The 26592-nt window shown below is 40.3% G+C and overlaps 1 protein-coding gene across 1 annotated transcript in view; it reads right to left on the bottom strand.

Moving 5' to 3' along the window:
* RAB32 (RAB32, member RAS oncogene family) overlaps positions 1 to 25597 on the bottom strand; it is a 30762-nt gene extending 5165 nt beyond the window's left edge. Inside the window, exons 1-3 of the mRNA XM_019638920.1 lie at positions 25438 to 25597; positions 11937 to 12599; positions 28 to 305 (exon numbers count right to left, since the gene is read on the bottom strand). Coding sequence (XP_019494465.1) covers positions 28 to 305; positions 11937 to 12599; positions 25438 to 25597 — 1101 coding nt within the window. The remainder of the gene's footprint in view (positions 1 to 27; positions 306 to 11936; positions 12600 to 25437) is intronic.
* Positions 25598 to 26592: the final 995 nt, after the last annotated feature.

Here is a 26592-nt window from a genome sequence, read left to right on the forward strand (position 1 = left end):
CAGACACAAATGCAAAGCACAGCTCACCTTTGCGGAGGTTTCAAACCATCCACTGAAGCCATGTTCTTTGCAGAACTGGTCCATCTGGGAAGGATTTTGGCCACCATCCTTTTTCTGGTCACATTTGTTAGCTAAGAGAACAGCAGGAATAGGGCCGCCATCGGGAAGGTGCACTTTACTATCCAGATCACTTTTCCATTTTAAGACTGCCTCAAATGTGGAACCTCTCGATAGATCAAAGACGACAAAAGCACCAACAGCTTCTTTGTAGTATACTCGGGTCATGTTGCCAAACCGCTCCTGCCCTAGAGATAAATATAATACGAGGTTAGGAACTCCTAATTCAGACACAATTCCCATTTAGATATAATGCCTCTGACCCTAAGAATAATGCCATAAACACTCATCTCCCATTCCACAGCAACATGAACTGGTGAGATTAAGGACATGCACGCAGAACTGAATCACAAAGCAGAAGTGATGCTCATGTGGTCCGAGTACACAACTGGCTAGTTTTGGTTTTGTGCACGTAAAACACATTCTCTATAAGTATCAAGATGCCAGAGCTTAAAGCTACAGAGTCCATCATTTTCCCCTCCACCTCCCCTGGTCTAAGAAAAGAGAGGTACTAAAGGAAAAAAGAAAGCTGGGAGTAAAGCAGGAAGAGACAAGAATAGAAGAAAATGAGGCTTGCAGGAAGGAGATAAGGGTAGTGGGTTATAGCTAGTCAGAAAGATTAGGGCTGGACATGAGATAAAGGAGCATGCACTCATACCTCATCTTCCCCTCACATCTCTAGCCTACGCTGCGTTTGACTCAGTGCAAGCTTGCTCTCTAAGAAGGCAGACACGTGCAAGTCGACCATTTTAGAACAAAAAGTGGCATACTTGGTTGTTATTAAAAGAAAGATCGGTCACAGAGCTCTTCAAATACGGTACTTTTAAAATAATTTAACATTTTAAATACTTCGGGAAAAATCTACTGCTTGCCATATAGGGCTTTGTGAAGCATTCACTTACTATCTGATATCATACCATTCTTTGATATAGGAAGGGCCCTTTCTTCACCAAACCGGTTACACACACACACACACACACACACACACACACACACACACACACACAAAGCTACCTGACCAGGATTACAGTAGCACTGACTAAAGAAGATGGGACTCCACACCTGGGTCCTCTGACTCTCACACGCCTACAGAAATATGATGCCAGCCATTCTGAACTATCTTGCAGTTGCTTTGACTTCTAAAGCTTATACCTTCAGTCTGTCAAGTTACTGAGCAGAATGCTAAGGAAATATTAGTGGCAATCAATGCAAATCAAAGATTATAACTCTTTGACCAATGATAAAATCACGACAAGAGGACACTTTTCTATTAAAACACATGATAAAAAACACACTTTATCTACATTTTACTGATAGTACCAAATGCAAAGCCACCCCTAACTACTATTTTCCTCCTCCAGATTCTCCTATACCATCATACAATTATAGATATTGCTTAATGGAATAATGGAAGAATACAATAGAGATATTAAGTTTGGTCCAAATTTTTATGATCCTGGGATTCTACTTGCCACAAACATGTAAGTAAAACGCAGGAAATTCCTGCCATGATGACTGCTCCCAGGTTGTGTCCCATGACAGGAGAGGACTAGGTAGAGAAGAAAGTCTGCAGTTATTAGATAAAGACAGCTGCGCAAGTTTTGTTCTGTGGTGTGTGTGTGTTAAGAGTTAAAGCTCACAGCAGTATGGAAACTCAGCAGAACCTGGGAAATCTTCTTAATGAGTCTGCAGAAGTAGTTCAGACAGGGGGGAAGAACCCTAAGCAACGCCACCTTCTTTGACCAGTGCTGTAGCCATTTCTTACTGGCAGGGGGAGGCCACATGTTCATGCTTCCCTGACAAAACACTTAAATGGCAATATTATAACTGGAAGACCACACCGCATATCATCTAGTCTGACTTCTCTTATTTTATAGATGAGAAAATAAAATCTCAGGGAGGTGAAAGTATTCAAATTTCCTAGTGATTTGTTACTAATGTACTGTCTGATCTGCTAGCCAAATATTTTCTGGGGTATACACACTACTCCCTATGTCCTCTCCATGTTTCCAAATAGATCCAAGACAGTCCAGCCCCATCAGTCTACGAGTGACTCTCCTTAAGGATAGCACAGCCCTACTCCAAAAGTTAACCCCCAGCTCTGAGTCCGCTAGTGCTTTACCACAGTGGAAATGCCCCACTGCCGAGTGCATGAGTCACCCCAATGCTAGGAGACAGCCTTTTTCATCCATATTGCTGGGGGCATATTGCCAGCATATTCCAAATGACTGTACAATGTTTTATCCTTTAAAACGATGGGTTACTTCCTTCTCTAGAAGAGGGAACCTTTATTATAACTAGACCTCTTGGCAGTGAGAAAGAAGAAAAAGAGCACAGTGCTAGTCATCTGGGTTCAAAGACTTTTAAAGATGCACCACGTCTTACATACTAAGGTGGATGAATCCTTAGGTACACATGTTGGCAAAGGCTTAAAATGCTTCTCTAATATTTGGGAGTATTCAACACTAATAACTTTGAAAAGGAGTTGAGACAACATATTTCCTGCAATACATATTCCAATGAAGGAAAAAAAAGCCACAAAAAACTTTGCCTTATCTCTTTATATCTAATGCAACTTTTCACAAGGATGGTGTTTCCTCTCCTAACTGAAATGAAAAGGACTGTATCCTGAGTGGTTACTAGAAACACAGGCCAGAGGCACGTTCTCTTTTGATTCTAATCACTGGGTTTCTTTAGTTTGTTAACGTTTGTCTCAATATTTCATGCTCATGTTCCCATTTGATAAATAAGAATCTCAATGTTATTTGAAACTCAAAATATAGATTTCACAAACAGATCAAAGCAATAGGACAACTGGAGCTTAGCTTTCCAAGTATAAATACTTACCTTTTCCCACTCACTGAGAATCACTGAGCTACCTATATTCTTGTTCAAGGTGACTGGATTAGAATGTATAGTTTCTAGTTAAGGCATGTAAAGTCCTTGAAAATTTTTCCTTAAATCTCATCGTGTATTTCAGAGTGAAGCACTTCTAACAAGCTTGTGTGATTGGCTGATAGATCGGGACCCAGTCAAAATTAAAGTCTCATCAGTGGTTCTAAAAGGATAATTATCTGTCCATTAGAAACGTTCAGAGCTTGCTACAGGTAATCATGTGATGCCATAATGTGTCTTGGGTTTTATATGTAAGAGGCTATAATTTGCAGGCACATAGGTTTTGCTATTTTTAGGCATCAGATTAATGAGTCACTGTACTACCATTGGGTTGTTGGAAAAGTCATGACACATTTTTGCAACGAAAAACAGAAAAAATATGTCATGACTTTTCCAACAACCCAATACTTTATCATGCTATTATAAACCTGCCCCAGCAATACACTTTAATATTTAACTTGCTAAAATTATAGGCACTGTTAAAAGTAAAACAATTTCTTACATTAAAGAACTACCATAATACTGACCAATAAAGCAATGTAACTAAGAACTGCCAATACAGCTACCTGCGCATTCACTTTCCTCTACACTGGCTCTCACAGCTTTCCATAAAACAAGTGGCTGTATTATCCTCAGTAAAAGAAGTGTACAAGGTAATGCATCAAATTAGCACCATATGATTGAGACTTGATATGCACTGAATTTCATAGATTAACGTTGTTCTATTAAGACGGTAAAAGTAGTCACACAATTGTACTCAATTCCATTCATTTCGCTAGTCTTCTTGTTTATCGTATGTAGGGTGAGAGGGAGTCAATATAACAAAACAACGAAAGCTTTGGAGTCATAAATCTGGTTCCATGCCTCGTCCCTGCAAGTCATAAGCAGACTTGGGAAAATCCCTTAACTTTCCCGAGTCGACTCATCTGTAAACTGCGACTAATTCCCACTTCTCCAGATTACTGTCAGTATAAATAAGAATAAAAAATAAATTGAGTAAGAGTGACTAGAAAACAGTTTTTAATAAATTTTAACTATTATTATGTGACAGGGTCAATAACCAAGTTTCCAACTCTGGGATTCTATGTTTACAGTTAGAAATATAAGTGTTGCCACCTGGAAAAATAAGCATGAGCGGGAAAGACAGGCTAAGCGACTATTTAAATCATGTACACAGCCTTGTTTATGCTCACAGTACCACCTTTTGAGATTGAGATTAAACCTGTCGGTCAAGCAAAAGAGTAACAAAACTGAATACAGAAAAAAAATAGGGTAATGCCTAAACTAAAAGGAAAAGAAACTGCTTTTGAGATGGTAGCAGTAGTATCACTAAGTAATGCTCAAAATGACCTATTCCCAGATACATGCCAATTCAGGCTCTGGATTTTTTGTTCTTCTTATCTTCAGACGGCTGGGCTTTTGTGGTATTCAGTCACCGTGTAAGGTCGGTCTCATCCAACTATTTACATTTTCTGTGGTGACTGTAAAAAGAACAGCTGACTTTAATCAATTTAAAGTAAAGGGTAAAGTGAGAATATCTTTCTGGTTTGTGTTTTAAAAGTTTAAGATATGGGCTTGTTTCCTTTAACGTATTTATTCAACAAGAGCAAGAAATGTACCACCTCTGCCCTGTAAACCCTCTTGTCTCCATATACGACCCTCACATTGGGGCTTTTGAGAGTCACACAGACAAGGAGGAAGTGATGTGAACAGAGAAGGGAACTTGAGGGTCAGGGGAGTTAAGTGTGAGAGGGAGCAGGGGAGCAGGTCGGCTTGTTACTTTATATGAAGAACTCCTGGGGTGCGGTGAACAGGTGGATCTGGCAGGAGCAAAGCCAGGGACAGAACAGCTGTCCTGGGCTTTAGTATAATTCAGATAACACATGGGGTTTGGTAAATTGCACATTTCCAAGCCCCACCTCTAGGCATTCTGATTTGTGAAGCATGGAGTATTGCTAGCTGCCTATTCCAATATCCCTCCGCAAAATTTTATTTGGGGAAGCAATGTATCCAATTAAAAAAAGAAAAAAAACCCTAGATTTCCTAACTGCCCTTGCTGCAAGGCATGTGCATTTGGTTGGACCACAAAGACACAGAATGTGGCCAAGGAATAGCTGAGTGCTGACATGTCAGCTCTAGTCCATGAAAACTTTCTAGTTCTGCTCTCCGGACTTAGATGGCCCAACCACAGACTGGCTGGTGACAAAATTAACTTCTCTCTTGTGAAATCGGGAAGTAGGGTGATGGCTGCCAAGTGAAGCCAAGTCTATTGACACCGTTGATGCTAAAGAACTTAGCATTTTAAACACCTCGTGTGAGTCTGATGGAGGAAGTACCATGTAATCACACTAAAAAAAAACCCAATATATTTATCTTAATTTCAAGAAGCAATCAAAAATCACTGCAGAAGATGCTTAAGGAAAATATCTGGATAGAAGTAAAGGAATGAGGAAGAAGAGAATGTAAGGTCATCTGTCAGTGAGAAAGACCACCAGCGATCCTTAAACTAACTAAACCCCTGCTATCCATTTATTTTCATGTGGTTCACCTCTCTCAAAAGAAGAGTGAAGAAATTACAGGTTCCTAGCCTTCTCGATCACAAAAAGTCAAAAAGCTTTTTTGAAAATATAATTGAATTCTAAAGCACCTTTTTCTTGAACTTTTATCTCACCCTCCAGAAATCTCCCCACATGTATATATATATATATATATCTGCACTTTTTTCCACCATCTAGAAGATCTCTACATCCATAAAGCAACTTAAATGTATCACCTTGGCCCACTCTGTTACTCAAGTGTTGATTAAGTGTGAAATCCTCACTATTTTAAGGATATGCTATTCTTAGGCTACAAATCTAAGGCTTTCAACGTTTTCTTCTGTGGAAGCACACTCAATCTATTTTAATAAATGCCTAGAAACACGTATTAATCATGTTTTTTTTTATTCTCTATATTTTATGATGCTTTGACATCCTGGGGCCTTGTGGCCCAGGGGAGGGACTGCCCTTCTTAGGGTTAGCTAGTACTTAGAGATAACAAGCAACTTGCTGAGTGCAAGCCTCTGATATGCAAACTAACCAATCCAGAGTCCATACCCTCCATCTGCCTGCCTTCTAGTTCTAGGATTCTGCAATCCAGGACACTGTCCTCCACTGTAAATCGCCTCCTGGCCAGGTACTAGACACCTAGGGACCACCCCGATAGTTCAGAGCCTACTGAAATCCTTCGAACGATCAAATCCTAAGCTTGTTCAGCTTGCCTGTGCTGGCTTGCCCACTCCTTCCTGCAAAACCCACAATAAAGGCTCCAATGCTTTGCTTCTGCCTCCTGACTGACACGCCCCCTCCCCCTGGTGTTTCCCCAGGAGGTCCCCACGAGGGCATGCTCCCTCCTCTTGGGAACGATGAGAAACAAACTCTCTTTTCAATGGCAATCATCTCCTCATCATAAAAACAAAATCCTGGGTAAATTTTAAAGTAGAATAAGGATCACTGAAATTTCCATATCAAAAGCTTAAGAAAACTGGAAGGTCAGTATTAACATACATGATGGATAAAATGTCTCCTAAAATATACTTTAAAATAACACTGCGTCTCTAGAATAATGCATAGCTTACAGGTTTAATCAGTGAGGTGGCAGAGTAAAGCAGGCAAGCATCTGCAATCATTCTCTTGCTTTTTCTGGGGGTGCTCTGCAACTATATACCAATAAAACAGCTTTGTTAACTTCAGGGAAATCCACCGTTTCTAACAGTCTCTCAAAATTCACCAAAAGAGGGAAAAGATGGAGCCAATCAAAAAGTATCTACCTCGTTCGTGTTGTACTTCATGATTAAGAGAAGTATAATAACTGGAGATTTTGGATTCATAACATAAAGAGATGGTAATTACTACAATAGGTATAAAATGAGTCATATGCGCTAACATAGGGATGATCAAAACATTTGCAAATTTAGATGAGGATTTATACTACTGTTTTGACACCAGTGAACCAAAACTCCACTATACTAGTCAAAGCTTATTGTTTTCATATCTCAGAGTCATGAGACCTGTCTCTGTACAGTACCTGTTTTCTTGGTCAAGTTACTGTACCTCACTGTATTTAGATGATGGGATCTCTAAGGGTTTTTAATTCAGTTCAGCTGGTAGAATGATTAGGCAAATGGTTGGGAGCAAAGTCTAACTTTAGTACTTTTTATCATTATCACAGGATTTCCATGTGTGGTAACACAAATACGCTGTTATGCTGACCATCCTGCCTGGCCAGTTGTGAATGTACATTCCAGGCTGGGGCCCCAAAGGTGTCTCAGGGCTATGAATCAAGGAAGATTGAAAGACGTAAAATGGGACAGTAGGCTTTGCTTGTCATTCAGCAAAGCAAAGGAGCCTGAGTAAGACTGAGAGTGGCAAGACTGTCCAAGAGTCATACGTAATAAAGATTTTTAAAATTCCTATAAATGAGGTATTAAGTAATTGGCCACCAATAGGCCCTACGAAAGTTACTGTAGTAGTCGCTGTTTAAGGCAGAGACTACACATAACTACATAGACTAATTCCTTAACCAGAAGCACTACTTCTTCCTCTTTCGAAGACACTTGAATATTAAGAATCCCAGACTGATATACTTTGAAAGTCAAGAAAGCATCGGAGCAATATTGCAGATTCTTCCTCATAAAGGGTTAGAGAAGAGTTATAAAAGACAGCAAAAAGCAGCCACTGGGTATAGTAATTGGCAATATGCAAGATGGAACAGGATCAACCTTCTAATTTAGGATAGGAAGCAAAAGAAAAAAAGTGAACGTGGTGTGGTTTATATAATTGATGTCTTCCAAGCCCGCATTTTATGCTTTGGTAAATAATACTTACATGAATTTCAGAGTAGGTTGTTTCTGATTTGTTTTATGGCCCCAAGGAGTGTTACTCAGATTTTTATAAAGAAATGTTGATCCTAAAAAGTGAAGAGTAGCAGAACAAGCCATCCCAAAAAATGCCACTTGGCATAAGGATTATTTTAAACTAAAGACCTCTTTTTGTTCAACCAAGTATAAAAGCATTTAGGTTTTGCCACTTGGGTCTTCATTTCCTTATGAGGGCTTTTGTGTCATGTAAAACTTATATTAAGTAAATCTCTGCTGTAAATTGATGTTTTACATCAATTTAATTCTCAGGTCCAACAGAAAACTCTAAGAGGAGAGAGATAAAATTTTGCCTCCCCAACAAAAGCAAATCACTTCAATGAATACATGAAGACCAAATTATATTATATATAAATGGACAAACATTTGTTTTTAAGATTAAGCCTAAACTAGCCATTCAACCTCCCTAGAAAATTCTATAGTTGTCAATAAGCTTATAGTAAGCAGCAAGCCAAATACCACTTCATCTATAATACATATTAAAGGGAAGATCAGACATCTCTTGCTACATCTTAATTTAGTATACTTTCATTAAACTCGCTTTAAAATCTTACCAAAGATTTCAATTTTTAGTATATTTCAGTATGTGTTGAGCAGCAGTCTCAAAAAGGTATGAATTAGGAGACAGCAATTGCCTAACACAAAAATTTTACTAAACTGCATCTGTATTTTAAAGCTACACTAATTAGTTACAATGAGAATGTATTCGTAAAGCCTATACCCAAGAGTCACTATGGTTCTTAATTTGAAGAGTTTAGCTTACATGATTGGCCACATTTTTTACAGAAAACATTTGGACCCCTCCTGCCTGTCATACTTGCCAAAGCTTTCAAGTATAGAGACAACAATTTCTTTCCCATCTCTAAAGGAACAGGAAAACTAACCAGTAATAATAACATGATAGCTTAAGTCAGTCGTCTCAAGTGGCCAGCTCTATCTAATCTTTTGCAATCAAGAAAAATTTCTATCCTTTGAGAATGAAGTATGATTCAGCTTTGTTACTACAGAAGGCAAATATGTTTAGCCACGGGGAACTTTTTGGGATGGTCTCCAGTTTGCTTTCATTACATCATTACTGCTTAATTCAAAGGGTATGAGCTAGGGTTCACTAGTAGCTCAAATACTCAAAACAAACATAGTTAAGAAAAACCCAAGACATTAATCCAAAAAAATATATGCACTATTCATTGCAGCACTGTTCACAACAGCTAAGACTTGGAAACAACCGAAATGCCCATCGGTAGACGACTGGATTAAGAAACTATGGTACATTTACACAATGGAGTATTACTCAGCTATAAAGAAGAAGGAAATAGTACTATTTGCAACAATATGGATGGAACTAGAGAACATTATGCTAAGTGAAATCAGTCAGTCAGAGAAAGACAAATACCATATGATCTCACTTATACGTGAATTCTAAAAAACTGAATAAATGACAAACATAAACAGAAATAGTCTCAGAGACACAGAGGAAAAACTGAGGATTGCTAGTTGGGAGCGGGTGGGGATGAAGAAGGGGAAGGGATGGGACAATACAAATTGGTAACTACAATCTGGCCTCAGGGATAGAAAATACAGTCTGGGGAATATAATCAATAATGTTGTAAATATTTTTTAGGGGGCCAGATGGACTCATGTCTTGTTAGGGAGACCACTTCATAGTCGGTGTAGAGGCCTGACCAGAAACACTGTATTTCTGAAGCTGATGTTGAATAACATTGTATGTCAACTATAATTATATATACATATAGTCACGGGACATGGAGTAGAGTGTGGGAATGGAGTCAATGGAATTGTGATAAGCATGATATTGGGGGTGGGAGGGCAGGAGATGGAGGAGGGTGGTTGTTTCTGTGTGAAGGGTGAAAAGGATAACTATTGCATTGTTCTGTATACCTGAAACTAACAATAAAAAATAAAAAAATTAAAAAAAAAAGAATGTAGTTCTCTAAACCTTCAGTCAAAGCCAGGTTATTTTTGTCTCAGTTTCCTTATATATTAAGATTCCATCTCTGAAAACATAAGATGAGCCTAATAATTTCCAATTACCTCCCATGTTTACCTCTAATCTTGTTAACTGCTGCTGTGTATGTGCTAAACGGTATCTAAGGTCTAGGAGTCCCTTCTGGAGATCTTAAAAGTCTGCTTTCCTTGCTGGCAAAGCTCAAGCTTTGGACTTAGGCGAAAGTACAAGGATGTTCCATGTGAGCAGATATGTACCGGAGTCCGATGCAGATTAACCAAGTCCCCTCCCAGGCTGTATAGATCGATTCAAGGTGATGCCCGGGAAGGAAACTCTTACTCATGCTCTTGCTTTCCCAAATCTCCAATTATCAGTATTTTCCCTTGAAGCTTAAAAACACAACTGTGCCATAAAAATCTTGTATTTACCCGCAGTAGGACCCAATCATAATTTAATAGCTAAACAGCACATTTTACACGAAGACTAAGGCAACGTCAACAACCCTCCTAGGTGGGGCTTAAAATTATCTTCAAGGATAGCCACATCTACACTGAAGATTCCTGAATAATGATTATCACATGGGAAGGCAAACTTTCGAGTCCATGAGTTTGACAAGAAGCAAAACTACTGTTCATAAGCGTTCGGTGAAATATCAGGAAGTGTTTCGAAAGAAGCCGCTGGCTTCAAAAGATGACTTTTCAAACGAACTTTTGGTTTTCTGTAACCAAAAAACAAAAAAGCTGACCCCAAGGCTGACTATCCCACTTTCTCTTGAGGGACGGATACACATAAATTTCTTCTCATATCTGAGTTACAGAAGTCAGTCTGTTCTTAAATAAATGATAAATATAGGTTATAATTGTTAAGTACTTTCCCCCATGTAATAAGCTGTGGATGAAAGAGCAGTACCTAGCACAGACCTGAGTCCCCACCCCACTCTGCTACCAGCCGGGTGACCACGTCTTCTAGGGCTTTGGTTTATGCATCTGTAGGATGGAGGGTGATCTCTCCCACCCTGTTCTATTGCAGACTGGGCTTCTTATCACCGATGATGACTGAACAGGGTAACTTTTGGTGCCACTTCCATATTTAAACTTTCCAAAAGTTAACATCTTTTTAAAAATACCCCATTCCACCCGCCACACCAGCCAGAGTTCAAGTTTTCATAAGTTAGCACAAGGACAATAGGTACCCCCTCAAAGGGGGGTATTATGCTCCCAAATGAAAACTGAAAGCAAATGCTAGGAAAACACCACATAGGGGTGGGGTAGAGGAGGCAGGAGTGGGGCTAGGCGCCGGCGGCGTAGGGAGGAAGGAAACAGCCTAACGTTTCAAGAGCTTTTCCAAACCTTCACGTGGGCGGCCTGACCTAGGAATGCGCGCGCGGTGTATGAAGAACGGGGGCTTCATTCATCGGGAAGGGCCTCGGGTCTCACGTGGGTGATGACAACGTTCCAAAAAGGAACCTGGTTTCTGGTCTTGGTTATGTCACTAACTACAGGTGTCCCTTTGGGTAAGTCATCCAACCAGCCTGAACTTCGGTTCTCACCTGTGAAATGTTCAGGCTGAATGAGAGGAGCGGGCCCTCTCCCGGGAGTCTTTCTGGTGTGTTCTAAGCTTGTCAACATGCGGAGTTAAAACTTCTGGGAAGGCCCCAACGGCTTTGTCACCTCTGGTTTAGGTGCGACAGCGCTGGGGGCAGTGGGCCTCCTTTCCGTCTCTTAAAAATAAGGGGGCTTTCCGAAGACTTGGCGGAGGCATCTAAGCAGGGTTATTTCTTTATCTTGTCCTGCTTTTAACTTCGTCAACTACTGCCGCCCGTTCCACTGTCCTGATCCCACGGGAGTCCGTCCACCCGACTACGTCCCTTTCAGCCTCTGGCTTCTAAACGTACACAGGCGAGCCCCGGCTGAGGGCAGAGCAAGGGGGAGACGGCGAGGAAGCGAGGGGTCCCTAGCACCCGAGGGTTCAGAAACTTGGGGGACGCCCCTCCCCGGCCCGCCGGAGGGTCCGCACGTGCACGCGGCCGGGCCACCCTCTTACCCGCGATGTCCCACAGCTGCAGGCGCACCAGCGTCCCGCTGTCCCAGTTGAGGACCTTGAGGGCAAAGTCCACCCCGATGGTGGCCCGGTAGTGCTGGGAGAAGAGCTGGTGCACGTAGCGCTTGATGATGCTCGTCTTGCCCACGCCGAGCTCGCCGATGACCAGCACCTTGAAAAGGTGTTCGCGGATCTCGGGCACGGCGGCCGCCCCCCGGCCCGGGTCCCCTCCGACGAGCTCCGGCCCCGCGCCGGGTTCCCCGGGACACCGCCTGATGGGGTCACAGGACCCGGAACCCGTCGCCGCTCGCGGCCCGCGCGGGGCGGGGAAACGGCCGGGGACCGCCTGGCGGGGGAGGTGGCGGGCGCCGAGGCCGCGGCCCCGCCGCGCGCGCTCCCGGCAGGCCCCGCCACAGCTCCGGGCACTTCCTCCCGAGGGGCGTCGCCTCCCGGGTGGGCGGCGCGGAGCCCGGGCTCCCCCTAGCGGTCCCCGCGGAGCAGGGAATTCCCAAGCCGACCGGGAGCAGGCCAAGGGCCCTGGGGAGCCCGGGAGGTCCGAGGTCAGCCTGAAGCGGGGCTGCGACTGCAGAGCCGGCTCAGCAGCCCCGGTCCGAGCGCGCAGGGCCGGCCCTGGCCTGCGAGCGAGCCTCCTGCTCGGGCTCTGCCCTCAGTTAACACCTGCAGGTCGTCGCCTTAGGTTTCTCTCTGGAGCCCACTCTGGAAGAGGTGAAAAGGAACCGCAAAACGACTCTGAACTTGATTAAAGGACTGACAACGCTTTAGTGTTTAAATGAAGGCGTGAGTCTGAAGAAGACAAAGAGTCTAATACAATCTAGTCTTACTTTTCTAACAAACACCAACGCCTTTTTAAACCTTCAGCTGGCAGAGGCTCGGAGATAAATCCTAGGAATTGATTGAGGTAGTACTGAGGGCTTTTATTTTTAAAGAAGAAAGCCTTGCCTGGCTTGCTGTGTGTTTATAAAAGCAGGGCACGCCCTCCCCCTTAATGTTTAGAAACACCTGGAGCTAATATCTGCTGGCAGTTCCTTTAAATAAACCAAAGCGCCTGCTTACCTGGCTAGCCTCCCTCTGTCAATCACTGAAAAATGTTTTCCAGAGCGTCGGAGGCGTTTTAAAATTTAGAAGTCAAGGTGGGAGTAAAATCTTTATGTTAAGAATAGCTGTGGAAAACTCACGGATGTCTCTCTAAAGAAGTTTTATGGCCAACCAGCATATGGCTTTTATGTTCACCCAACTAGAGAGCCTTTCCAATATGCCTCCAGCTTGGGGGAAGAGGGAATCCTCCAGTCATCGCCATTAATGTAGCATATTGTTCCAGAGACACACACATGACAGTGGATTTTTGTGGGTTCCTTCTCTAACCTGCCTAGGTTACCACTGACATTAGAAAGAGAACTGTTGTGCTAAAAAATCATGTGTGGGGAATGATTTAAAATTAAAATGGTGACTACTAAAGGCAGAATAATGGCTTGGACTCATTGATTCTCAATCTTGAGTTTTAAGGGGTCTGTTAACACAGATTACTAAACCCACCCCTACAGGCGTTCTGATTCAGTAGATGGGCGGACCCAGATAATTTGCATTTCAAACAAGTAGGCGTTGCTGATGCTAAGAGCACCGTGGTTTGGATCAGTGCTTGCTGCTCAAATTTACACCTTCATATGAATCATCTAGATTAGAATCTTGTAAAATCGCAGATTCTGATTCTGGTATCTGGGGTGGGGCCTGAGATTCTGAATTTCAAGTAATTCCCCAGGTGATGTGAATGCTGTTAGCAAACCAAACTTTCGTTTGCAAGGGTTGAGAGTTAAAATTCAGTAGTTCCCATATTTCTTTCCTGTCACCTCCCCTTTCCTCTACCAGTGTTTCCTTTACTTCCCAAATAAACTAGATGAAACATTATCTTTGAGTCAGCTTCTGAAGAAATCCAAACGGAGGCATGCGATATGCATAATTCAAATATGAAGTTAAACAACACGTGCATGGAAATGTACTCGATAAGAACCTCAGTCCTTCAAAGGGATCTTGTTTTTCCCTGTGAATAGTAATGTCTCATTTCACTTTTCTGTTTTATGTCCTTATTCTGAAGTCTTCTTCGAATTCTCAAAAATACCTGTAAAATCTCTCATTGGATAGTCAAGTATATCCGGTAAATTATTAGCGCCACTATTTCTTATGAAGATATTCCTCCTAAAGCCTTCCATTGTCTTTCTGTAATTTGGACTGAAAGGTCTCAGGCTGGCTGCACAGCCGTTGTCCTGGAACTTCTCTTTGCCATAATTCTGGATTTTTCCTTCACTTCTCTAATATGTTGGAGCTCTGACTTCTTGGATCTCATGTCTACCTCATCTTACTGAAACATAATCTTTAATAACTTCCTGAGAAAACGGCTTTTAAAGTAAATATTTTTGAGTCCTTACCTGTCTGAAAATACTATGACTCTACCCTCGCATTTGGTTTAATGTTTGAATAGTTATATAATGCTAGATTAGAATTTTTACCCTTTCAATTTTAATTTCAAAAGCATTTATTTATTGAGTTCTTGCTTTCGGCACTGCTGTATTAAGTCCAATGTCATTATGATTGACGTGTTTTCATATGTAATCTGTTTATTTTGTCAGGAAGTTTTTATCCTCCTCTTTATCCCTGATATTCTGAAATTTCATAAGATCTGCCTTAGTGTGGATCTTTTTGTATTCATTGGGCTCTTTTAATATGGAAATTTATATCACTCAGTTCTGGTCATTTTTCTTATGTTATTTATTTTCTATATGCTCCCCTTTAATTTTCCTGGTTCTCTCTTTGTGAAACCTATTATCTGGTTGTTTACAATTTTAGATTGTGTCTCTTTTTGTGTTAACTTTTATGTATTTTTGTGTTATATGAGTCAGTTATTACTACAATAATAATACTACACAGCAAACTTCTCAGGAGCTCAGTGTTACACAAAAACAAGCATTTATTTTCTTGCTCACCAGCCTGTAGTTGACTGGAGCTCAGCAAGGTTTGGGTGGACTTGGCAGATCGGAGTTATCTGCTCTATGTATTTCACACCTTCCTTGGACCAGGAGCTTCTCAAATGGCAGATGTTCAAGAAAGCAAATCGAAACTTGTGTGCCTCTTAAGACTTGGGTTTGGAAACAGCACGCTGTCATTTCTGCACACATTCTTTTGGCCTTGTATTTCTAACCCAACATCACTGGAGTGAGAACATATCCTCCACTCTGTGGGGGAAAGGAAAAAAGTATTTTCTGAAAAATAATCCAATTTATCACACGTTATTTTTCATTTTTGTTCAGGAGGTTTCTTCTTTCTGAAAGATTTCTTGTTGATTATTTCTTGCAGTCATAGTTTTTAATCTCTAAGAACATTTCTTTATTCTTTGTTCTAAAAGCACCATTTTCTTTTAAATGAAAAAGGTGTTTTCTCATATTTACCTGAACAATTGATTATTCTCTCTTTAAAAATTTTTCCCCTGCTTTCTAACGTTGTCTTTAAAAAATGTTTTCCTCTTTATTATGTCTTTAGCTTACATACTGGGGGCTATATTAAATGTCTAATGATACTTCATTGATTCAGGAGTGAGACACATTCATTAAATGGCTTGGGATCATTGACAGATGGGTTGCACTATAGAATAATGGGATGGGCGACCCAGCTATCTTATTGCTCTTCTCATGTCAATATCTGTAGAGCTTTTCTCTTTGGCTGCTCAAGTTTTCCAGAAAATAATTTTCCAGCCTCCTTTCTGAGAGATATAAGCCTGATTGCTAGTTAGAGAGCATGGAAGATTCAATGTTCAGCATGCAGTTGTTCACCCACTATCCCTCTTTTCAAGATGGCAGTTCGTCCTTCATTACACCATGCTTGGTATCCTCTCCAGTGTAACTTCTCCTGATAATAGACCTTATGTATTCTATAGGCATGTGTTTGGGTAGTAACCTGTTGTACAGGATAGCAGAGAGGATCCCATCAAGTAATTGAACTTCAAAGTGACGATAAATTCATTTTACAGTTCAGAGTCTACCTTAGAACTCTACCATTGCCTTCAAGGGAATCTTTATCTCCAGTATCTGAGTGCCTGGATATCGGCATTTTCATCTGTGTTATGTCAGTTACCAATCTTTGTATGCTTTCCATCTTCAAAATATTTGTAGCTATTTCTCATTTCCCATTGTCTCCTTTCTTAGTCTATTTGATCTTTTGGGTTTTTAAACTTTTAAAATTCATCTGTTGTCATGTTACTGGAAATTTAGGAGCAAATGGAGATAAACATATGTGTTCAATTTGCCATGTTTAACCTGAATTCAGAATGCTATTTCTAAAATTCAAATCCAATCATTTGTCAACCCTATTTTAACATCATCAGTGGCTATTCAAAAAACTCAATTTGAAGTCTACACTTTGTAAGATGTCACTTACAGCTTCTCAGCAAACCCACTCTCATTCACACGCTCTCTACTGCTCATTGCTGAATTGTCCTGTTTTCCTAAGATGCTGTGCTTTCTTTTAGCTTGGGGTATTTGTTCTGAATCCCCCCTTTCCTCTCTCTTCCTCTGTCTAGCTCCTAATAGTCTTCAGCTCTCAGCTTAAACATCACCAGCTCTTTTCACTTCCCCCAAGCTTAGGATGGATGTTGGTTTTTTCCTCTGCAATATCATCCTGTCCTGCGTCGGTTGCTTTGGCACTGGATTATAATGTACATTTAGTACTATGTGTCCCACTCTGCATTATAAAGACTAAGCAGGAAGTTGGTCTTCTTCATTATAAGAACACCAACACTCAGTGTCTATGAGATGTGATCAAAAGATACAGTGGACATTTAAATAAAAAAAATTATTACAGTAAGACATATTGCCATTAATCCCCCTCAAATTACTCCCCCTTGCTTCGAACACACTTATTCCATCATTCTTGCCCCTTTCTGAAGCAGCTCTGGAAGTCCTCTTTCTTGAGTGTCTTTACTTCATCCTCCATCATGACAACTGCTCCATGTCACACGTCACTTCTGATATGGCACTTTCTGTCAAATATAAACATTATGGTGTGTCCTCTTCCACCCTATTCACTGGATCTGGTATCGTGCGACTTCTGGCTCTTCCCCAAAGTCAAAATGACCATGAAAGATAAATGTTTTGAATCGATTCAGGACATCGAGGTAGCTATGACAGCACAACTAAAGACACGCACCAAAGAGAACTTCCAGAACTGCTTTCAGAAAGTGGCAAAAATGATGGGGTAAGTGTGTTTGAAGCGAGGGGGAATATTTTGAGGGGGAGTTAATGGCAATGTGTCTTTTGCTGTAATATTTATTTTAATTTAAACATTCACCGTATTTTTTTTTATCACAAGTACTCATTAAAAATTTGGTAAGTAAATATTGAATGAGTACTGTATTTCAATGCCCGAGTTCACATCTTAGCTTTATCCATGGACCAAATTTGTGATATTTGAATAGATAAAGAACATGTGATTTAGAGGAAGCAGTGAGGTGAATTTCTGGCCCTGCTATTTCTTATGTGATCTTAGATCACAACCTCTCCAATCTCCATTTTCTCAGCTTCAAATGGAGTTAAAATATCTGCTGTTGTCTGCACAAAGTAATATATAGATAATATTCATAAATATGCAATACATTTTATAAATGTATAAAATATGCTAAAAAAGCAGTCTTACTTTAAGAAGCTATTGAATAGCTAGTACTGTGTTCCCTGCCAAGTTCTTTGCTGTGTATGTATGTGTTTTGTATGCATGTGTTTAATTAATCAGCATCTCATTTTTCTTGTGTCTATAGTAATGTAACATGATTAAGAACAAAAAGCATAAAATGCCCTTATTATTAACATAATTTAAGTAATTATAAATGTATTAAATATTTTAAATTTATCAGAAAATTAAATTTTGCAATATTTTCCCATAGGTTACATATTCTTATTTAACTATTATAATTTTAATTCCATGTTCATTTGATATAATTTTCAACAGTTAATGTAGAACAGTTTGACAAAGTATAAATGAAATTCTACCTTGTTTGATCAATTTTCTTTATTGCCTTCTGTTTCTATATTGTGTAGGATAATCTAATATTCATGAAATCATAGAGCCAAATACAATTATAATCTCTTCTCAGTTCATAAGAGATTGTATTTTATATTGTAGACTTCATGTGGTGACCCCAAAATTGTCACTTTTAACTATTTCTTTACAAATCTAGTTGGCACAATCTTCCAGAGGATGTACAATCAATTTTATGACTGATTCTTATATTGAATTGAGTATCTTCTTTGAATTCACCAAAGACCATTTTTGAATCAATTTATCTACTTTTTTATCTGCAATATAATTTTCATGTCTAAACTAGTCATTGCAGTGTTTATTCAACTGCCTGGGAATTTTAAAAGGAAATGGAAAAAATATTTAACAAATGCCTCTTTTCTCTGAACCATTTAAGAACATCGTTTGAGAAGATATGAATATTTACAAAACTTGGGATTCTGGTGTTTCCGTGGGAATGTCATCATGGTTTGATGGAGACTTTTATGAGATATGTCTTGAAAGGCCCATTTTTACATAGATTATGTCATGTTTTTAAACTCTTAATTTTATCTGTTTTGAATATATTTTGAAATGTTCAGTTGGTAAAGCACGCAGCCTCTTTAGGCATAGCAACTGCTTGTCTAGTTGATGTATATAGCACTTTGAGGAAATTATGTGTAGATACTAGTTTAGAGTCGCTGTTCGTGATGCAAGTTCACCTTATTTAATCACTGGCTCTGTGGCAAATAATATTTTAAGCCCTATACATTTAACTGAACAGCCTGTAATATGCGTACTTTAATTATCCATATTTTATAGATGAAAGAGTGGGCCCTAAATGACATAGATAAGAGGTGGCAGGTCCCAGACACAAACCCAGACCTCTGGCTGCAGAGGTCCGGCTCTTCACAGAGCAGTGCTGAGGATTCCAGGCTTCATCAGTTAGTAGCTTACAGGCCCCAAGTAGACTATGTTCTCTATTATGCAAGGGTAACAATTTGTGGATTGGAACTGTTTGGCCGCAAGGGGGCGAGCTTTGCAAATTCAATCCTACTGAACAGTGATAGACAATGTCCTAAACTCCTAACTAATTTACCAAGGAATTTTTCTGTAGCCAAAGGTCACGAAGTCTCAGCTGTGGGTTGTTCAGTGTATGTGGTTATGGCATTTTGAGTCAAAGAAAATATCAAGAGTTTTCAAGATTTGTTACACATTATATTAATGTGTGTTAGTGGTTGAAGGATTACATATCATAAAATACCTTAGTCAAAATTTCCAGACTCTTTGGTAATCACTTTACTATAGTCTGTGTCTATGAGTTTTTGTTTCTTCATTTGTTTGTCTTGTTCCTTTGTTATTTTCAGTTTTATATACCACATATCAGTGAAATCATGTGGTTCTTGACTTTTCCTGTCTGAATTATTTTGCTTAGCATAATAATCTCAAGTTCCATCCATGTTGTGGTAGACGAGGGTAAAAGAGTAAAAAATATGGTGATGGGAGGAGAACTGACTCTGGATGGTGAACACACAATGTGATATATAAATGATGTATTACAGAACTGGACACCTGAAACCTATGTAACTTTACTAACAATTGTCACCCCAATAAACTTCAATTAAAAAGAAAAAGAAAAAGAAAAAAAAATTTTCCAGACACTGACCCTTTGAAAACAAGGCGATGAGGCCAGTACCAACCTATTTGTAATAATTGGGTGGAGATTCTCTGAAAAGCAAGATACTGGATCAATAATTTTTTTTCCTTTCTTCTACCAATTATGCATTAAAATATTTGTTGAGGGCTGAATGCAACCAGTATTGTTCTCACTGTTATTAGGGTAGTGATCAGGGAAGTCTAAGTTAAACTTCATTAAAAACCACCCTCAAGTTTCAGTGGCTTTTCCTAGAAAAGGTTTGATTTTCACTCGTGTGAAATCTGATGAAGATCTGGGCCATTCTCTAAGCAGCTGTCTACCATGTGATGCTTTGGAATCCAGGCCGAGTCTGTTATCACTGAACCCGAGCAAGAGAGGACTTGCACCAGCCCTTAAATGCTTTGAGCCTGAAGTAACACGCGTAACATCTATTTACAAGACATTTGTCAAAACTAGTCATGAAAGCCTGTCTACATATATGAAGGTTAGGGTAGTATAGGCCTGCTATTTGCTTTAAAGGAAAAGACACCTGAAGTTTCTCCCATTTGTAGATTACTACTTCTAGAAGACTAGACAGAGAGTAAAAACATTTCTATTACGAAAGACAAAGCCTTGTTCCAATAGTTACAAGTACATTAATATGATGACCCCTATTTATGTATTAAAAAACTAAAACTCAGACAATTGTCTACTGGCAAATGTATTTAGGAAAGTGTTTTACTTATTATGTATCTTAAAGTTTGAACTAGGATTTCTCAACCTTGGCACTATTGACAATTTAAGCTAGATATTTTGTTGTTGTTGATGTAGAGGGCTTTTTGGTGCATCGTATGATGCTTAGCAGCCTTCCGGTTTCTACTGAGTAGATGCCAGTGGCTAGCACCACTCCCCCACCCAGATGTGAAACCAAATATGCCTCCAGACATTTCCAAATGTCACCCCAGGGACAAAGTTGCCCTAGGTTGAGAACCACTGGTTTGAACTATTCCCCCACATCATTTTCAACGCTCAACCTTAGAATTAACCCAGTAAACATATGCATGCATATAGACTTTACACTATACAAAGCACTTTACATGGTTTCATCTCAATAAAATAATCGGAAGAGAAAGGTACTGTTATATTTAACATATGAGGGACCAAGTTGAAAAAGGCAAAATGCTTTGTCCATATCACAGGTGAGTAAATGGCAGGGAGAGAACCCAATCTAAGTCCTCTCACTCCAGATACATAAATATTGATGTGCTGATTGAGGACCTCCTATGTGATAGGCACTGTGCTAGTTATAGAGGATGCAAAGATAAAAGATCCGGCTCCTGTTCTCAGGAGACTCACAGCCTAGTGGATGAAAGAAGTAAATTAACATAAAATCACTTTGGAGGTAATTAAATGCTCGGATAGAAGGGCTTATAGGGCTTCAGAGGGAGGGACTTCATCCACAGAACTATCGGAAAAGCGGCAGAAACACTACAGTAGAAAGGAAGGAATGATAGGAAGCAATGGAACAAAAAAGAATGTTGAATTTTATTTCTGAGTCACCACAGGAAAAATTTTTAAAAAGAACCGAAATATAGAGAACTGCAGAGCAGATCAAGAGGAAAGAAAAGAATAATATCCTGGCTGTGCGAGGGAAGAATGCTGCTGAGCCCTGAACATGCTAACCCATCACTTCATAGCTATTCTACAACGTTGATTCAAATAAATCTCATTGAACTCAAAGGAGAAATTCTACTACAGAAAACCATTAAGCAAAATTCGTTTGAAAAGCTCAAACTGTATTCCTCTGGAGCAGAAAAATAAAAAGCAAATGAGTAAGAATAGGCTTAAAGAAGGACATCTTTCATATAAATAACAAGCAATATCATTTCTGAAAATGCAACCTTCTGGAAGCTCCCTGGGCAGTTTGTTTACCCAGGTTTGAACTGTGGTCACTTGGAATAAACTTGTTTTACCTTTTGATTTGACTATGTCTTAGTAATTAAATTTCTCAATTATTTTTCAGTGTCAAAAAGACTTTTTTAAATGTGGTGGTTCATTAGCGTACGTGTGATTCTCATCCATGTATGATGTAATGATGGAGCCAATTAAAACATAACCCGCTACATAAAGCACACTAGTTGGACTTTGTTCTTTAAACTCCCACTCCTGATACTGCAGATTGTTATTGAGTAAAACATGTTTTAAATTCCTTGTTTGGAAACCAGAGCGGGTGCAAAGATTGTTTTCTCAAACAGAAGCACCCAGGCCTCAGTGTGCTTTACTGTTTCATGTGAATCACTTCACTTCTCTCTCAGCCTCTACTCATGGCAAGCTGTTCCTTCACAACCAGCAAATAGTGATTCATCTCTTTTCTGTCCCTCTGTCATCTCCCCAATGCAGGCTCATGCTACCCCCTAGGCACGTCCTGCCTGTCACCTAGTTTGTAATCTTACTTTTTTTTTATATTGTCCTGATTAAACCCTTACTTTTGCATCCAACTTTTCCTGATCCGAGGTGTCAAAATTAGTCCCCGGTTTCCTCTCTTGGCACTTAGAGCATTCCTGGTGTTGGCTGTGGGCAACAGTTCCACCCCGTGATGCACCCTCTCCCCAATTTCACCACTTGGCCCGGCAAAGAGCATATCTGTTAGGAGGAGCAGCACCTGTAAACTCGATTTGACACATCTCTCAAGAGTAAAACTGGAAAAATCTATGGGCAGGAAGGGAAGTTTAAACAGAGGTGGGGAGTTTGGGGGAATAGCCGGGGAGAACATTTCAGGCTCTCTGTGACTTGGGGTAGGGAGAAGGTAGAGGTATGTGGCACAAGAGGGACAACCTCCTCCAGGTAGAATCCCCTATGGGCTGGCCCATGGTGCCAGGGAGGCCCCAGGAGACAGGCTCGCTTGCATCCAGAGAAGGGAAACCTTGGCCTATGGGAAGGGAGTGGGAAAGAAGGGGCTAAGCTCACAGATGTAAGGACTGGAAACTGCAACCTCTATGTGGGAAGAGAGGAGAAGAGGGAGCACCAGGAGCAGGAAAAAAGATGCAGGGGGTTAAGAGGTACAAACTTCCAGATATAAAATAAGTCACAAGGATGGAATGGACAGCGCAGGGAATATAGTCAATAGTATCGCGATGATTTTGTACAGTGAGAGATGGGGACTAGACTTACTGCGGCGATCACTTTGTAAGGTACATAAATGTGGAATCACTATGTTGTACACCTGAAGCCAATACAATATTGGATGTCAACTAAAATTTTAAAATGAATAAAATTTTAAAAAGTACCTTGGGCAGGCAAAAGGGGCTCAGTGAGCAATGAAGTCTCCGGCAGAACCAGGCCTTAGAGCCTGAAAGGTCTTTTTTAATGTCCTTGTTAGGAACAGAGCCTGGGGTAGAAATCTCAGCTCTGCCATTGTGCAATGTTGGAAATTTTACTTATATTCGTTGAGCCTCTTTAGGTCTATACCACAGAAGATTCTGTGAACATCTAATGAAATAAAACATAATGAAATTGCACAATGCCTGGCACAGAGCAGTGCTTAATAAATGATCATGAGCTCCTCCTGTCTCTCGAAATGACAGGGGCAGATGGCTGTGGGGTGGTATAGGACAGCTTGACTGGTGGATAAAAGCACAGACTTAGAGTCAGATAAAATTAGATTCAAATTTAGCTTGGTTTAGACCTAGACGAGATTCAGACCTGCCCCTTAGAAATGTGCTATCTTGATCATGCTAGGTAATCTTTATGGGCCCTCCGTTTTCTCATTTTAAAAAGAGGTTTAATAAAATATATCTCAAAGAGGCCTTGTAAGGATTTAAGTAAGGATGAGGCATACTCTATGTGTAGCTCGTAGCGTAATTCCTGGCATAGACTAAGTCTAGTAAATTCTAGCCAGGACTCCAATAATTTGGGGGGCTTTCTGTCCTTGACTGAGATTTCTCAGGCTGCTTCTCTATAAAACAGTGTCGTTCCACAGACAGATATTGCATTTTTACTATGGGCAAGGCACTGAGCTAGACACTGAAGGGATTCAAAGAAGAATAACATATACTGCCTATCTTCAAAGTGTTCAGTCTGATGGGGCAAGCAGACACATACATATTAGCAGAAAAAAGGTCCAGTTGCAAAATGGGGGAAGAAGGTGTTGATTCTTATTGTAGAGATCCACAGGTCCCCAGAAGACTGAATCTTGAAGGATGAACAGCATATCAAAGGCAGAGAATTGGAGGAAGGCTGGCTGCCTTAGGGAGATGGAATGCCTGTTCAGAAATACTAGGTATGAGAATGCTTGATGTGTTTGGAGAATAACTAATTTGGAGCTTGTGTGAATGGGGTGTGTGTGTGTGTGTGTGTGTGTGTGTGTGTGTGTGTGTTTTGCAGGTTGCTATAAATAATTATATACTTGATCCTTGTTTTTGGTTTTTCTTTCTTAAATGATGAGAACTATTTCTTATTCAATTATATATTTTACACAACCCCTCATAAGGTCATGCACAAGGTAAGCTTCAGTGAAATTAATTAAATTGAAGATGCTTTCTCATTAGACTTTAATTTCCCAAGTATCTCAAGGCTTATTGCATTTTTTTGCATGATATGTTTATTTCTTAACACCATTCCAATTAAAATGTTTAGGTGTCGCTGCTGACAGTGTTTCAGAAATAATGATAGCATGAATTTTTAAGTTTTCATAGCAATTTGCTTTAAATAATTCAGCCTTCATATCAGGCTCTGTAAAACTAACAATTTAGCCACCACAGGTGGCTTTTGATTCTGGCTGTTAATGATGAGGTTTCCTTCTGCCCAGGAACAGGAAAAAAGAAAAGCCTCCTCTGCCTCTGAGTGAAAGGACCTGGAGGGAGACATCTGGAGAAGGGGTAATTTCCTCACATAGGAGGCAGCTGGTCCAGAGATGCACGAAGGCTACCACAGGAATGAACGAAAGACTGGAGACCAATGTCCGCATCAAATGAACTCAGCTGGATTATTCGATTCTGACCTACACTGAGAGGAAGAGGAAGAGGGAGGAAGAATAGAAAGGAGGGGCAGGGTACAATGATGCTGTTTCCGGTGTTGCACAGGCAAGAACACACTTCAGAATCAGGGGTATTGCTGGAGGGACCCAGTCCTCAAATGTAGTTGACATCAATTTTGTTTCAGTAATAACATAAGTAAGTAAAAAGAGAATTATGAGATTCACAGGATTATTAATTCAATGTTCACTTTGTATTACTCATGGAATATTGTATTGTCAGCTGACCTTGAATTCTATCTAGCTTGCTCTGAAATCATTGCTTTTTCCTCACTACTGGATGGTTCCCTTGATTCCATGCTCTCGTTCAGCTACCACCATGTTTCTTTTCTTCCCCTATTTACAGAAAAATAATTTACACAAGCTCTTTATACTCAATTCTTCCACTGTACTTCTCCATGCTCTGTTGTAAGGTTAACAGTAATCGTCCCAGGATTAGTCAACTGGTCAACCCTGAGCTCTCACCTCACTGGACCTCTCCACGTGTGCATGGACGAGCCCTCCTCATGGACACATTCTGTGCTCTTCCTACTGGGCCATCACTCTCAGCTTCTCCTTCTTCTTTCGTTGCTCTTTCTCAAACGCCTTTTGTGATTCTCCATCATCCTTGCTACCACGATATGGTGGTGTTCCTCAGGGATCCCGGTTTTCTTCTTTATCTGCATTACTCTCTGGGTGAAATCATCCAGTCTTACCGTTTTATATATTGTCCGTATTTTATTGGCTGTCAAATGTTCACCTCTGAGTTGTATTCTGAGCTCCAGACTTTTATATCCACTCACCTTCTTCCCATGGCCAAAACCAAAGTCTCAATTCCCACCCCAGAATTTGCTCTTCCAAAGTTTTCACCATCTCAGATGTGAACATATCCAGGTCCCAAACCTGGAAGCCATCTTTGACTCCATTCTTTCTCTCACTCTCTACATTAAATCCACCAGCCATTACCTTCACTCAATATTTTAAAAATGTTTACTAAGTGCCTGTCATGTGTCTGTTACAGTTCTGGAAACTGCAGATACAAAAGAGAATAAAGCAGACAAAAACCCTGCCCTCTAATTCTGGTGACTTTAAAATATTCAAGCCACTTTTCATATACTACACATCACCTCCAATACCACCCTAGACGAAACCACCCAAATGTCCTTGAATTTTTGCCATAGCCTCATGCTTCCACGGTTGTCTCCCATAGTCTCTTCTCTCCATACCACTCCAAGCGTTTATGTAAAAATGAAAATCAGATGCCTTTTCTCTGCTTATAACCCTGCAATGGCCCCTCATTTTACACAGAACAAAATCCATAGTCTGTAAACAAAACCCACGAGGCTCTGTATGATCTGGGCCCTGCTATTATGCTGACCTCCCCTCTAGCACCTCCCTGTTCTCCCCCCTTTGCTCCAGTCACATTAACCTCCTTGCTCTTCTCCAACATAAACAGCCCACAAGGCATGACCTTAATTCTTGCTGCTTAACATACCTCTACACTTCAGGTCCTCCTTAAAATACCACCTTACTGAGGAGGCCTTCCCTGATCTTTAATGTAAAATAGCATCCATGCCTTTATCACCCTCTATTCCCCTTACCCTGTTTTAAGTCTGTAGGTCTGTATGCACGTCTTGGCAGTCTCTTCCATCCAGAATGTTTTGAAAGCTAAGACTTTGTTGAGCACACTGCTATATACCTCCATTTCCTAGAGCAGTGCCTGGAAAGTATTATGCACTCGATAAATATTCATGTAATTATCATCAATCCTAGGTTTCTATAATTTGTTAATTTACAAGTGTATTAGAAAGTCCCTTTTGATCACGGGTCTGCATTTGTGGCCAGACAACACTAGATAAGTACACCATTTATCGCTCAGGAACAGGGAAACTCAGCTTCCCTGTGACCTCATTAACATTCTGTTCTATCCAAGTTCATTGTAAACTGTCAAGTCTAAA

The sequence above is a fragment of the Hipposideros armiger genome, unplaced genomic scaffold (assembly GCF_001890085.2).
Source record: "Hipposideros armiger isolate ML-2016 unplaced genomic scaffold, ASM189008v1 scaffold_41, whole genome shotgun sequence".
NCBI lineage: Eukaryota > Metazoa > Chordata > Mammalia > Chiroptera > Hipposideridae > Hipposideros > Hipposideros armiger.